General features: G+C 42.5%; 1 protein-coding gene across 1 annotated transcript in view; it reads left to right on the top strand.

Annotated features, from left to right (window-relative positions):
- Nucleotides 1–4529, top strand: part of Armc3 (armadillo repeat containing 3) — an 81038-nt gene extending 76509 nt beyond the window's left edge. Inside the window, exon 19 of the mRNA XM_042686203.1 lies at nucleotides 4316–4529. Coding sequence (XP_042542137.1) covers nucleotides 4316–4525 — 210 coding nt within the window. The 3' untranslated portion in view covers nucleotides 4526–4529. The remainder of the gene's footprint in view (nucleotides 1–4315) is intronic.
- The last annotated feature ends 10312 nt before the right edge of the window (nucleotides 4530–14841 follow it).

Raw genomic sequence — 14841 nt, 5'->3', positions numbered from 1 at the left:
TACACATAGATTATATACATACACACACCTACAACATTTATCATACACCTTGTGACCAAATACCTGAGACAATAACTTCATGCAAGAAGGATTATGTTTTTCTTCCTGGTTCCAGAGTCTTCAATCCATGGTTCTTTGCTCCATGGTTTTTAGCCTGAGGTGAGGCAGAACATCACAAGGGTACAAATGTGTGGTGGAGGCTGTTGACCTCATGGTGGCCAGGAAGCAGAGAGAGCAAGAGAATGACCGTGGAATGGCCATGCTTCTTGGCTTCCTCCTCCTTGCCCTGTTAGTCTATCAGGTCCCCAACTTGGAAGGTGCCACCTACATTTGGGGGGTGGAGACTCCCACCCCTGTAGTTAATTCCCTCCAGAAATGTTCTTAGCGACTCACCAAGAAATATGTTATACTAATCTCCTAGGCATCTCTCAATCCAATCCAATTGACAATCAAGATTAATTGTCACATACTTAATATAGGCCAAAGCTTCTGTTATAGGTCCTGGAACTTTTAGAGTTACTAAAACAAGAGCCCCCAAATTCAGGAGGTTCCTAAGCCAGACATTTTCCAAAATGTCAGGAAAGGGAAAAGGAAATTCCTGGTCACCAGGTATGGTGGTAGCACATGCTTATAAACACTGAAGTCAGGAAGCTGAGATCAGAGGATTTTTTGTTCAAGGCAACCTAGATCACATAGCAAGTTTAAGAGTTCAAGGTTAGCCTGGACTCATGACTATATCTGATAAAGAAGAAAAACAAAAACATTCTAAACATAACAAATATCTTTATGTAAGAGAGTCAGTGGTTTATGGAGGAATGTGGAGTTGGTTACCTGTATCCCAAAAGTGGGGAGGGAGGGAGGTAGATGAGGCCTAAAGCTGACCATCAAACACCATGTGAGTTTGCTCTTTGTCCTGAAATCTAAGAAAACCACTGAAAATTGCTAATAGACATGACTTAAAAAATCTATTTAGGCAAGAGAGGGACTCCATTTAAGCAAGGCTAAGACTAGAGGTAAGACCAATTAGAAGTGGTTGCAGAAAAATAAATGTATGTCACCTGTACTGAAGCTGTGTGCATCAGAATTTTCATAGCTACAGCAAACTATCTGAGAAAAACGTCCCTGCTTTTCTGTGGAGGTTGGAGGACTGAGGCAGAGTCTTTCTATATATCTCAGGCTGCCCCTAAACTCATGATCCTCTTACCTCAGACTCCAAAGTGCTGGAATTACAGGCATGGACTGCCCTGCCTGGCTTCTTAGAAAACCACTTTAAGGGAGGAGGGACAGAGGTGATAATCCATGGACAGTTTGCTGTAGTGTTTCTAGGCCTCAGTGAGGCAGCACATCACAGCAGAGGGCATGATGGAACAAAACTGCTCACCCCCATGGCAGACAAGAAGCAGAAAGGGGGAAGGCATACAGAAGAGGCCTATCAGGATATAACCCCCAAGGACCTGCCTCAGAGCCTACTTCTACCAGCTAGGCACCCACCTCCTAAAGTTTCTTTAATTTCCCAAAGTAGCACTACCAGCTGGAGACTCAATTCATGAGCCTGTAGAGGACCTCTAATATCCAAATCCTAATACCATGAGGCACAGATATGGAAGAGGGGGTGAAGTTAGAGAGCAAGCAAGCAAGCCAGACAGAAAGACAGAGAGAAAGTTAAGAGCCATAAGCAAAGGGAGTTGGTGGCTACCCAGGTGTAGGACAAGAACTTTCATGAGAAGAACAGGAGGATTTTCCAGACTTTGCCCTTATTCCAGACTCAGACATTATTCATGTATTTGCATCTATATCCAAGGTCTGGCATACAACAGGAGCTGCGAGACCATTTTGTAACCTACTGATTGAATGTCTGAAATTCCTACCATCTCCCAAATACCTATAAGCTTCATTACATCCATGTGTATCTTACCTCCAGTTCCAAGGCAATTTTATTTATAATCCAAATGCTTTTCCTAATTTCTTGGAGTTTTTAATTCTTCCTCCTCTTTCAAAATCTAAACATGCTTAAGTCTGCAATAAATAAAGAGAAAATAGAAGTCTTTTGTCATATCTACAATGACTATTGTGACTCCAATTATGATAACCATTTGTAGTGATAACCATTTGTAGTGTATGCATATGTGGGGGGGGGCTTCAGTACTGGGGCTTGAACTCAAGTCCTTGGGCATGGTCCTTTAGCTTTTTCTTTCAAGGCTGGCACCCTACCATTTGAGCCACAGCTCTATTTCTTGCTTCTTAATGGCTAATTAGAGCTAAGAGTCTCACAGACTTTTTTGCCCATGATCCTCACATCTCAGCTTCCTGAATAGCCACGATTATAGGCATGAGCCATTTGCAGCTGGTGTTAACTGTCATTTTGAGCCACATGCCAGGCAGCTGATATACATCATTGTGAAGAATCTCAAAATTGAAGTAACTATCATTGCTTTAAAGACAAGAAAGGCAATACTTGGGGAAAAATAGTTTACCTAAGTTCAGCTAGAGATGGAGCTAGGCAGCTTAGATAAATGGTCCAAAGTCTTGATGATTTATTAATTTCCCTCCCTGCCCACTCACCCATCTTTCAGCCCCCATTGCCTTGCCACTAACCCAGGCCAGCCATTTGCCTGACCTTACACTCTTATACTTACCCAGGCTGCAGAACATAGAAGCAGATGCAAGGTGTCTAGACATAGGTGAAGATTGGGAAAAGGGTCTAGACATAGGTGAAAATTGGGAAAAGGGTCTCAGACACAGAGCTAGAGCTCTGTGTCTGAGACCCTTTTCCCAATTTTCCTCAATAGCTTTCCCTACTTCTGTTCCTCTCCTCGCAGAAACAATGATCTCACACTAGCTGAGGAGGTTACACACTCAGACGCTGAGGTAACTCTGAGGTTATACTCTGAGACTCAAGACAGATAACCTTGGAAATGCATCTAATCTCAGCTTTGCAACATAAACTAAGAAATCTCTATGGTTTCTATTATTTGAAGTGCTTTTACAGAGAATATATTTTTATTTTGGAAAATGTCTTCTGAGGGCCTGGGAAGATGGCTTAGTGGTAGAGTGCTTGCCTAGCATGCATGAGGCCTTGGGTTTGATTCCTTGGTACCACATAAGCAAAAATAAAACAAAGAAATAAAAGTAAAAAGAGAAAAAAGAAACATTAAAAAAAATTTAAAAAAAGAAAATGTCTTCTGAATAAATATATGTATACACATGCACACACATATATACACATTTATATATGTATATATAAATAAATGATGGATAATAAAGATGTATTTAGTTATATAGGTAAATGTGGGTCTCCCTGTCCAGACTGGACTGTGAGAGCCAATACTGTTTGCATTGGAGTTGACTACACACTTGACTTAGCTAGAATGTAAAATGTTGAAAATGACAGCTATGCTTGATCACCTGGGTCTTCCCCCAAACAGTTCCGTGCAAGGATTGCATTAAGTGATCAAGAAATTAATGTCGAGGTTACTAAATTAACTCAGTCATCCTAGCCTGCTGACACTATGAGTGCTTGCTCAGTCCCCTTCCTCCTCAGAAGCACCAGGGACAGAGGCATTTCGGTCCTCATTTGTCACAGAGGAAGGAAGGGAAGCCAGACAGGTGGAGTCACTGCTGATGTGTGACTCTCAGAGCTGAGCTGAAATTTAACCCTGGGCAGTCTGAGCCAGCTCTGTTATTCACTATGGAATGGCTGAGAGAAATCCAAATTACTCTAAGTATACATTAAAAAAAATAAAACAACCTCCAAATTTTTTTTTAAATGAGGGTAATTAGAAGAGACAAATCCAAGGGACATGAGCAACCTCTGATGAGGTAGCAGCCAGCAGCCCAAGAGGGAGTTGTCAATCACAGCTCAGCTTCTCCTGCCCGACAGCTGGGTCTATGTGACACAGAAGGGAGAAGCTGGAAATAAGTCCCTCCCATTTGATCCATTCATCCAATCCCAGTGCACGTGCACAGAACAGCCCTCATCTGGGGAAGATGGATGTACACACTGGAGCTGAGACCAAGTAGAAAGAACAGTCTTCCTCTGGCTACCTTATCCGTCTTGGGCTGACAGAGAACAGAGTATATGCCCAGAAAGTGTCACTTCCTGGTGGGTCCCCCACAGAGACTGGGGCTACAGATCTTGGGGCCCAGGGACTTGTCATGTTTCATCAGTCCCCCACAGTATTCCACATTTTCAGCACCCTGTCTCAATAGGTCTTTGCATGAGATTTGTATTCCATCTTCATCCAAGGTGAGAATCCAGCCCGGGGTCTTTCTTCCATTATGACTGTCAATTGTGGATCTCTCGTTTCTCCCACAGGCTCTGGCTGACAAAATTGGTGTTGGCTGCTCTCTCGTTCGAGGAGAGTATGGTCGGGCATGGAATGAAGTAAAGCTGCTTAATGAGTCCCGAAAGGGAGTGACGGGACTCCTCCCCAGCCCAGACCTGTATATTGTGGATCTCATGTTCCATCCAGGATCATTGATGAAGCAACAGAGCAGAGAGGCTGATATTTACCAATTTATTTAAACTAGCTAAGCCCACACAAGAACGGCTCCAACAAGAATCGTGCTGTAGACATTTCTTCCGAAGAAGTTCACTGGTTGTGTTTATTCTTTCAATAAAAGTATTGGGAATGCTCAGTATAGAAACTCAGATTGGACAATGGTGTGTGCTTGATTTCAGGATTGAGGTAAGAGTTCAAGGTCCTATTTCAGAGCATCTTATACTGAGATATCCTTCACACATGCTCTTATGGCCCTAGCCAGCACAGCCCCCTGGTCCCTAAGGGGCTCATCTGTCACCTAGGAGTCACCTCTGAAGGTTCACAGTACTGGTGCCAGGACGGGGTGACTGTGAACTTCACTGTTGTTCGTCATTCATCAGGAACACTTGGTTAAATAAACGTGTGTGTGTGTGTGTGTGTGTGTGTGTGTGTGTGTGTATCATGTATGTGTGTGGTGTAATTTATTGCTTGCTGCTGGTGCTTTACCACTCAAGCTGTGTCTCTACCTCCAGCTTTTTGCTAGTTAATTGAAGCTAGAGTCTCTGAGACTCTGAAGATGAAAAGCAAGTGTAAATGTAGGAAAAAAAAGGTCAAGGTCAGAAATGAATTTAGCATTCACCATTAATATAGTGAAGAACGAGAATCAGAGGCATGACTCCAGTGGTAGAGCAGGAAAAAACTGAGAGAAAGCACAAGACCTGGAGATCAAGGCCCAGTATTAAAAGAATATTGGAGTCAGCTCTCTCATTCAGAGAAAAATGTTATGTGCTCTATAATATATCCTGGGGTCCACTAGATAAAAGCCCAGAGCAGTTTCTCAGAAGGATCAAAGACCAGAAGGATTCCCTTTGGGCTCTTCATAGTTAGTTAAATGTAATATTGAGAAAGAAATAATAAACCAACCTCTTGGTAAATGTTGACAGGAATTTCCATAAGATAATTGTCTAACATCCAGGAAGAATTAGGTAGAGGTGCCATTCAGAGCCACCCAGATAGGTACCAATTTTTTAATCCTGTGCATGCTGTGGAAACTTTTTTTACTTATTTTTTGCATTTTGGAGATAATTCTGTACGTGTACTCTCTCTCCTCTCTCTCTCTCTCCCTCTCTCTCTCTCTCTCTCTCTCTCTCTCTCCCTCTCCCTCCCCCTTCCCCTCTCTCTCTTCTGCTGGGATCTAGATAATTACTAAGAGGAGTAGTTTAAATTGTGTTGTCAGATGGGCAGATGGGTCTTTGAAAAAGAGTAGAGCCATTAAATGAAAAAGGTAGAACCATAAAGTTAATAATCAACTAATTATAAAAAGAAAATGTGCTGATCGCCAGTGGCTCACTTCTGTAATCCTAGTTATTCAAGAGGCTGAGATCTGAGGATTAGGGTTCAAAGCCAGCCTGGGCAGGAAAGTCCCCATGAGACTCTTATCTCCAATAAATCACCAGAAAACCAGAAGTGGGGCTGTGTCTCAAGTAGTAGAGCACTAGCCTTGAATTGAAGAACTCAAGGACAGTGCCCAGGACCAGAGTTAAAACCCCACAACTGACAAAAAAAAAAAAAGAAAAAGAAAAGAAAACACAGCTGGGTGCTGTTGGCTCATGCCTGTAATCCTAGCTAGCAACCCAGGAGGCTGAGATTTCAGGATTATAGTTCAAAGCCAGCCCAGGCAAGAAAGTCTGTGAGACTCTTATCTCCAGGTAACTATCAAGCTGGAAGTAGAGCTGTGGCTCAAGTGGCAGAGTGCTAGCCTTGAGCACAAAAGCTCAGTGACAAAGAAAGTACGGGGGGGGGGGGGGGGGGGGGGAAGGGAGGTAAGAAGAGGAAGGAAGAGAAGGGAACATATTAAAGACTGTGAAACAACTTTAAATTAACAAAAAGTATTCATGAACAATGAAATTTTAGTGAGGGTCTCAATAACTGAAGGGATTCCGCATGTTCTGATGGTGAATTCAGCAGTACAGAGCTCTCAGTGTGTCCACATTAATATGCACAAGTTGCATAATTTCCACTAGAATCCTGGACCTACAAATAGACAGAAAATACAAATGGAATAATGTAGGTAAATGCCTCTATATTTTAGAATATGTATTGAAAAGCAATATAAAACAGTATGGTACAGGCCTAAAAATAAAGAAATTAAGACTAGATATAGTTCAGTCTATTATTCACCTGCCATTTATCTATCTGGGACTTAGTATTATAAAACTGGATGTTTTGTCCAATAGGAAACTAATAGCTTGTCTACTTAATAAATGGTGTTGGAGAAAAAAATAATCGTAGCAATGGAGGCACTTTCCATGAATGACAGAAAAAAACAGAAGCCATAAAAGAACACATACGATATCTGGAGATGTGGCTGAAGTGATAGCATGCCTAGGAAGCACGTGATCCTGAGTTCAAACCCAAGTACTGCCAAAAAGAAATTAAGAAGGAACATAGATTGCAAGTTTAACTATGTAAACCTTAAGTTCTTAAATAACGTTGTTCAAAATAAGTTCAAAGTAACCCTGGAAAGAAAAGATTGGAAGGAAAAAAGACTAAGAATATAACAGACTAAATGTTAAATTTTTTTAAATATCCTTATATAAAGCACTAAGAAAAAGACAATCTACTTGGAAAATAGACACCAACACTTACAACAGGCCCTTGATATCCATGGGCATATGGTGCCAAGGAGACCGCAGCTGAAGAAAATCTGCGAATATGTAGGATGCATAGAGTTCAGCACTGTGCTGTGGGTTCTTAATTCAGTTTTCCTGTGACATCACCCAACTTCTGCTAAAGACTGGCCACCTTTTAACACATCAAACATATTCTCTTCTTCACTTCTATTGAGCAAGCACATTGTGCATCCTTTTGGGATTGACAAGATTACAGTAAACTTTTATATTGCTTTTTTGGAAACCATTGCTTTGGGAAGAAACAGACTGAATTTTTTCCCACAAAATTAAGGGCAGGGAAACAGCAGGTCACACAGTGATTTAAACATAGCTGATGATAAATGCAGCGCTGACAGTTTCTCTGTGTTAACTGTGTATGAAATGCAATGCATACATGGGAATTTACGTTTTTTTTGTTATTGAAGCTTCCTTTGATTAAAAAAATATTTTGGCCACACTTGGTCAAAATTACATATAATAAACCTAAGAATTAAGCAAGTTTACCCTATACATTTCTATAGTGGTAACATATCATAGTAAGCTAAAAGATTATCATACTACATGTCAAACACAAATCAAGAGAAAGAGCTCTGCTCCACAGTTATTCAAGGCCCCAGGTTTCTAGAAGCCTGCTATGGCTTGGATATGGTATGGCTCCCAAGTTTTGTGTGCAGTCTCTTAGAGAGGATCACAAAGGCACAATGCCTCTTGTTTCTCAGATCATATAAAATATTTATCAAAATAAACCCTAGTAAATGGTAATGAGAGGGTTTTTTCGTTTTTTTATTGTTTGTTCATTTTCCCATCTTTTTAGGGGGGTAAGGGGTGGCACAAAAATGGATGGACATCAGGTGAACAAATGCAGCAGTGGTAGTACAAAGTACATTGAAAATGAACTATACAACTTGTGGATGGGGACAGAAGGGGATAGTTGGGGGCGGGGGGAAATGAAGGAAGGGATGACATTGTCCAAAAAGAAATGTACTCTTTATGGTAACTCCTTCTATATATCACTTTTATGGTACCAACTAAAAAGCAAACAATATTTGTGTGCAAGGAAGCATGGTCCCTAACGGAATAGAATTGAGAAGTGGTGCGATCGTTAAGAGGTGGGGTCCAGTGGGAGTGGGTTGAGTCATTACCCACCCCCATGAAGACATTAATGTTGGCCTGGTACAATCAGATCTCCCAGGAGTGGTTTGGTTTCACCAAGAAAAGATTAATATTAAAGAACATGTCTGGCCTGCTCCTCTCGCTTCTTCACTCACCATGTGGCTGTTTCTCTCTGTCTCTCTGTGTCTCTGTGTGTATGTGTCTCTCCCTCACCCTCTCCGTCTCCCTCTCCCTCCCTCCCTCCCTCCCTCTCTCCCTCTCTCTTACACACACACACACACACACACACACACACACCTGCCATACCACATGCCATGTTATGACAAAAGCCTTCTCCATTTGTAGACTTTTCAGCCACCAGATCATAAGCTATGAACAATTTAAATACCACCAAGAACAGACTAAGACAAAATCTCTCCAAGTTGTAGCTGTGTTTCCTAGATATAAGACTTCCCTGGGGCTGGGAAGGTGGCTCAGTGGTAGAGCGCTTGCCTTGCATGCTCGAGGCCCTGGGTTCGATTCCTCAGCACCACATAAGCAAAAAAAGAAAAAAGCCGGAAGTGGCGCTGTGGCTCAAGTGGTAGAGCACTAGCCTTGAGCTGAAGAGCTGAGGGACAGCGCCCAGGCCCAGAGTTCAGGCCCCACGACCGGACCAAAAAAAAAAAAGACTTCCCTGATCATTGCAGTAGGAGAGAAAAGTTCTGAGGATTCTGTTCAGGACATGCACTTCCATCAGAAACATGGTACTTGGTTAAGGCTAGATCTATACACTATGGGAGTCATATTAGAAACACAGAGATTTGAGTCATAGACCTGACTGTGCCTCAAACCCTTGGGAGATTTTGAAACCATATAGATATGTATATGTGTGTATGTATATATACATATATAATTTCATATATATACATGCACGTATACATATATTTATGTATACTTATGTAACTATAAACAGCCATAACTACATAACTATATATAACATAACTACATAACTATATATATATACATAACTATATCAGTATTTATACTAAAATGATATAACTCTATCTGGTTGTTGCTCTGCCAGAGTAAAAAACTAGAGTTTCACTTGGGATCAAAACATTTCATCAATAACTTTAGAAATAGCTGTTCATTAAGTCAGGAGATGAACACTGAAATAGAGCCCTTTGTCCAAGTTTTCAGCCTCTGAGCAGGTTTTGGCATAAGGGAGCCCTGGAGTTTAATAAGAACACATCCGATTTCAAGCGTTATATTCCCCTGCCAAAGAAATGTTCATAATGCATTGTTATCCATGAAAAATGCTTTTCTAGAAGCTCAAAGCAATATGTAAAATCAAATGGATACTGACCTTTTCTTTCTATTGAGGCAAAATTCTTGTCACTTGTGTCTCAGCAAGACATCGACCTAATCTTCCTGCCAGAGATATGGATGGATGGAAATGAACAGCAGTCGGGGGGTGGGGGGGGAAGGGGGCAAATTTTAGAACCAACCAGAGAAGTCTGCACTCCACATAAGATTTGTTTTAAAACTCACCTGAAAACTTACTAAGGTCTGGATGGAAAATACTGTTATTCTTGGTTATTCAGGGTATACCAATACTAAACCTTCTCAGGGTTTAGTATTTAAAGGAATAATTCTTTGTTTAAAATTACTTGAGCATTATATAGATCACTGGCTTAGGCTTTTTAAAATTTAATGCCAGAGATATTAGTTTAATAATACATGTGGACTTCACTTCCAAGGACCATTCTCAAAATATTGAATGTGACCATATTAATTAAGCAAATTCAGATAAAGCTCCTAAGGATTTCACACACTACAGGAGATCTGTAGATCAGCCAATAATTAAACCATGCATCACAATTGTAAAGGTAAAAGCATTGTTCAAATTCAGCACCTAGGCTCTGAGTTCAAGTCCCAATACTGACTTACACACACACACACACACACAATATTATTGGAAAAGTTAACTTTTGCTATAGTGATTCCATTTCTAAATTAGTAAGCCTTTATTCTTGAGAAGTAATATAATAAGCATAGTAAAAAACCCAGTCATTAGAAGCAGAGCTTAAATATTGCTTTTCCTCTTTACTAGCTGTGTGACTTTGAAAAAAAAAATGGCTTAACCTTTCTGTCCCTCAGTTCATGCCTCCAGAAAGTGGTAATAAATAATAGCAAACATTTGCATATTGCCTGCCGGAGACTATTCTGTACAGTTCTAACTTTTCTAGAACCTCTGATGTAACCCACAGGTAAGAAGAGAGAAGGTGGAGGCATAGAGAGGCTTCGTAATTTGCTTCCTTTCATTTATCTATCAGCCAGCTAGCAAGTGGCAGCATTTTCAGGCAAAACCTGGCTGAGCTTCAGAGGTTTGGTTTGCAGCTTGTAGGTCTCATAACAGCACTGCAAAGATGAAGTAAGATCAGCATGTGGACGTGCAATTCTACTCATTGGTTATGACAATGTCAGCAAAGCCACAGCTAACCCCTGGACAATCAGACTGTAGCAGGAAAACAGACATGGGTCGGCTTCCGCTCTTGGCTCATAATTTATTGGCCCTCTCTTTAGTGCATTGTGGAGTTATGGATCTGCAAAGGACTTTACTTAACTCAGTCTCTGGACATCTCAGCTAAGTGACCAAGAAAGTCCCACCCCTCTCCCCAGGCTCCAGGCATTTTGTCATAGCTTCTCAGTGTGTGAGTTGGACCTACTTGATATTTCTTCAATAGGTGCCAAATTCAGACACCCTATTGTTCAGTAAGAAAGATGATGAATTTGACACCTGACCTATCTTCTGGGTACTTAGGCTATGATGTTATGCTACTTTCAAGCTAACTTCCAGTTTTATGGCTGCTGGCATGAGTTGGAGACAAAGGACTTCAGGATGCACAGCAAAGCCAGCAGCCCCAACCTGCATACTGGTCCCAAGTATCCTGGGGACAAAGTAAATGAACCAGGGAGACACTGAAAATGCATAAGTGGTATGATGGAAGGAGTCTAAGCTTAGCAAAGGCACTGTTGTTGTTTTATTTTGTGATGCTGGGGATTGAACCCACAGCCTTGCATGCGAGGCAAACTGCTTACCCTTTGAGTTATTTCTTCAGTCCTTTTGCTTTTACTTTGTTTTGTGACAGGATCTTGATATTACATTTGCTTAAATTGGCCTTGAACTTTCAATCCTCCTGTCTCAACCTCCCAAATAGCTGAGATTACTTTCCAAAGGCATATTTGGGAGAAAGCATGGAAGGTATCCTTATTAACCTCCTACTGTATCTTTCTGCTAAATCTTTTTGTCTACAAGCTTGCATCCAAGTTCAAATTAAGCCTTATCTTCTTCCTTTAGTTCTTAGGTACCACCTGCTCTACTGATGATCACTTACAATCATGTCTTGGCACTCGTTTGGCATGTTTCATGATTACTGCCTGAAACTGATATTTTTTTTCCCTTGGGGGCCTCACACTGTCAGTCAACTTCATTCTTCAAGAATGGCATTTTAGGAGGGGGGGACCAAGATGGCGACGGGGCAGTAGGGAAACGCCACAGCTCTCTCCAACCAAAAAGAGAGTTCGAGTTCCAACGTTTAATCTCCCCAAGAGACCGACAACAACAAAAAGACGAACACTCAGAGAAAAACCAGAGGTGGAAAATAACAAAAAAAAGAAAGAGAGGAAAAGAAGAATTTCAGAACAGAGAAGAGCGAAGACCCCTCCCCCAACCTTTACTGGCCGCGCGGCAGTGCGCCAAGCCGCCGGCCAGCCGGCCCGGCGGGGGCTGCCGGAGCCACAGAGACACAGGGGGCTGCTTGCAGATCACCAGGTACCGGATTGCAGAACAGCGGATCGCCAGGAACAGAGAAACCTACCAGCCGGGAGTCTCCAGGAGGATCCCACCTCACCCATCACTCTCCACCGGAGCGGAGAGGCTCCATCCCGCCAAAGCCGCCCGGCACCAGCAGCGCCACAAAGGGACCTGTCTGCAGACCCACCCGCCCAATCGCGATCGCAACGACCCGGCGGGGGGCCGCTCAACCCAGCCCGCAACCACCCCAACTGAACTCGGACTGCAACAACAACTGACGGACTGCAACAACAACTGACGACCTACAGGGTGAGTACCCATCAGGGGACAGGGAATCCATCAAGGGAGACCAGAGCTGGAGGGAATCCCCAGACCCTGACCTAGACTCCCTACCCCAACACCCGGACCACAGGACCCACTAAAACTGGGAACTGTTCGAGAGCTCCACCAGCCGGTAGAGCACACTCTGCTGGCCAGGCCAGAGCAAGAGCGCCCTTGGAAGGGAACTTAAATGCTCAAGCCAGGAACAGTGCCCCTGGGTCAAGACTACCAACAGTAGAAGAAATTTGAACTGTGTCCTCCAGGCTGCATAACCAAGGTGGTATACACATTAGCACAGGCCTAACGAGCGCGCTCCAGGCTGGGGCCGGAACCAGGCCAGGGGACCGGCGCCTGAACAAAGCAAAAAGGGTCAGAAGTGGGGCTGTGGCTCAAATGGTAGGGTGCCAGCCCTGAGCTGAAGAGCTGAGGGACAGCACCCAAACCTAGAGTTCAAGCCCACAACCAGCCCAAAACAAACAAACAAAAACACATCAGGAGCCCATAGCAGACTCCAGTATTTGGGAGAGTGCATCCAGAGCATCTGATCTTCCCAAGAGCACCCGCAGGAGCAAACACAAGCAGTCCAGGCTGCTCAACCCTTCCAAAGGCGGGAATTGCTACAGCAGAGAGCTGAGAATCCTAAGTGAATAGCAGCTGGAAATAGGCTCCCAACAGAATCCAGATCAGGCACAGACTCTCTCTACCAATACAGAATCAGCAACCAAGCAAAGACAGACACACCAAAACAAGATTGAAGAGCAGTCTCCTGAACCCCCATGCGAAAATCACAGAGAAAAATCACAAGGTTTACCACTACCCAGGACAGCAAGCTCACCTCAAAAGCCAGCAGCCACGCAGGGGAGAGCCCCAGTGGGAGCAAAGCAGGAATGGAAGACAAAAACTACATCCAAGGGTTGCTGGAGGCAATGACTCAAGAAATAAAGCGAGAAATGGATCAGAAATTGAAAGAGCACAAGGATGAACTATCAAAAGATATACAGGACATCAAACAAAAATTGGATGCAAAAATAGAAGCTGCACAAACCTCAGTAAGAAGTGAGATAAACGCCAAATTAGAGGTAATGCATACTGATATCACCTCATTGAGAGGTGAGATCAGTACTCTGAGAACCAACATTGAATCCATAAAGGGATCCATTTCCACCATGCAAACCACAATAGAAGCCACGGTCAACAGAGTGAATGAAATGGAAGGTAGAGTGTCAGATACAGAAGACAGAATACACCAACTGGACCAAAAAGTGACAGATATGGAAAAATCACTCAAATTAAACCAAAGGGAAATTCAAGAGCAAGCAGATAATGCTAAAAAATTTAACCTTCGCATAATCGGAGTGGACGAAGGTGAGGAATTCCAGAGCAAGGGAATGCAACACCTATTTAACAAGATAGTCAATGAAAATTTTCCCCACCTCAAAAACGACCATCTTAACTACATCACAAAAGCTTATCGAACACCCAACAAGCAAGATCCCAGGAGAAACACTTCTAGGCACATAATAGTAACAATGATGGATCTGAATAATAAGGAAACAATCCTGCATGCAGCAAAAATGAAGAAGGAGCTATACTACAACGGGAAAAAAATTAGAATCACTGCAGATCTCTCCACACAAACAATGAATGCAAGAAAAGCCTGGGAAAGCACCATACGAGCCCTGAGAGCCAATAACTGCCAACCCAGACTGATATACCCGGCAAAGCTAGCATTCACATTCGATGGAGAACTGAAAACTTTTAATAGCAAAGAAAAACTAAATGAATACATAAACATTAAGCCAGCATTACAAAGAATTCTAAGAGGGGGGACACAACCTGAAGAAAGCAACCAGGAACTGGGACCTGCCCCAAACAGGCATTACTCAAAGTCTAACTGAGCAAGCACAGGAGGAAAGGAAAGAAGAAAAACTTAGGAAAACAGAATGGCAGGGACAACAATGCATCTCTCTATACTTTCTCTTAATATAAATGGGCTGAATTCGCCAATTAAAAGAAAACGAACTGAGGACTGGATCAGAAAACAAGACCCATCCATCTGTTGCCTTCAGGAGACCCACCTCTCAGCCAAACATACAAACAAACTCAGAGTGAAGGGGTGGAAAAGGATCTACCAATCAAATTCCCCCAATAAGAAAGCAGGTGTAGCTATCCTGATATCTGACAAAATAAACTTTTCATTAAAATCAGTACAGAAAGACAAGGACGGACACTACATATTAATAAAGGGAACAATCCAAGAGGAGGATATAACCATCATCAACTTATATGCCCCAAATATTGGTGCACCCAGATATGTTAAACAAATGCTCTCAAACTTACAGAATAAAATAGATCCCAATACGATAATACTAGGAGACTTTAACACGCCACTCTCACCAAAGGACAGGTCTACCAACCAGAGGATTGGTAAAGAAGCTACCGAATTAAGTGAGGCCAT

This window comes from Dipodomys spectabilis, unplaced genomic scaffold (genome assembly GCF_019054845.1).
Source record: "Dipodomys spectabilis isolate Male_0828 unplaced genomic scaffold, ASM1905484v1 ptg000096l, whole genome shotgun sequence".
Classification (NCBI taxonomy): Eukaryota; Metazoa; Chordata; class Mammalia; order Rodentia; family Heteromyidae; genus Dipodomys; species Dipodomys spectabilis.
The sequence above is the reverse complement of the archived record's forward strand: the minus strand, read 5'-3'. Positions and strand labels throughout refer to the sequence as shown.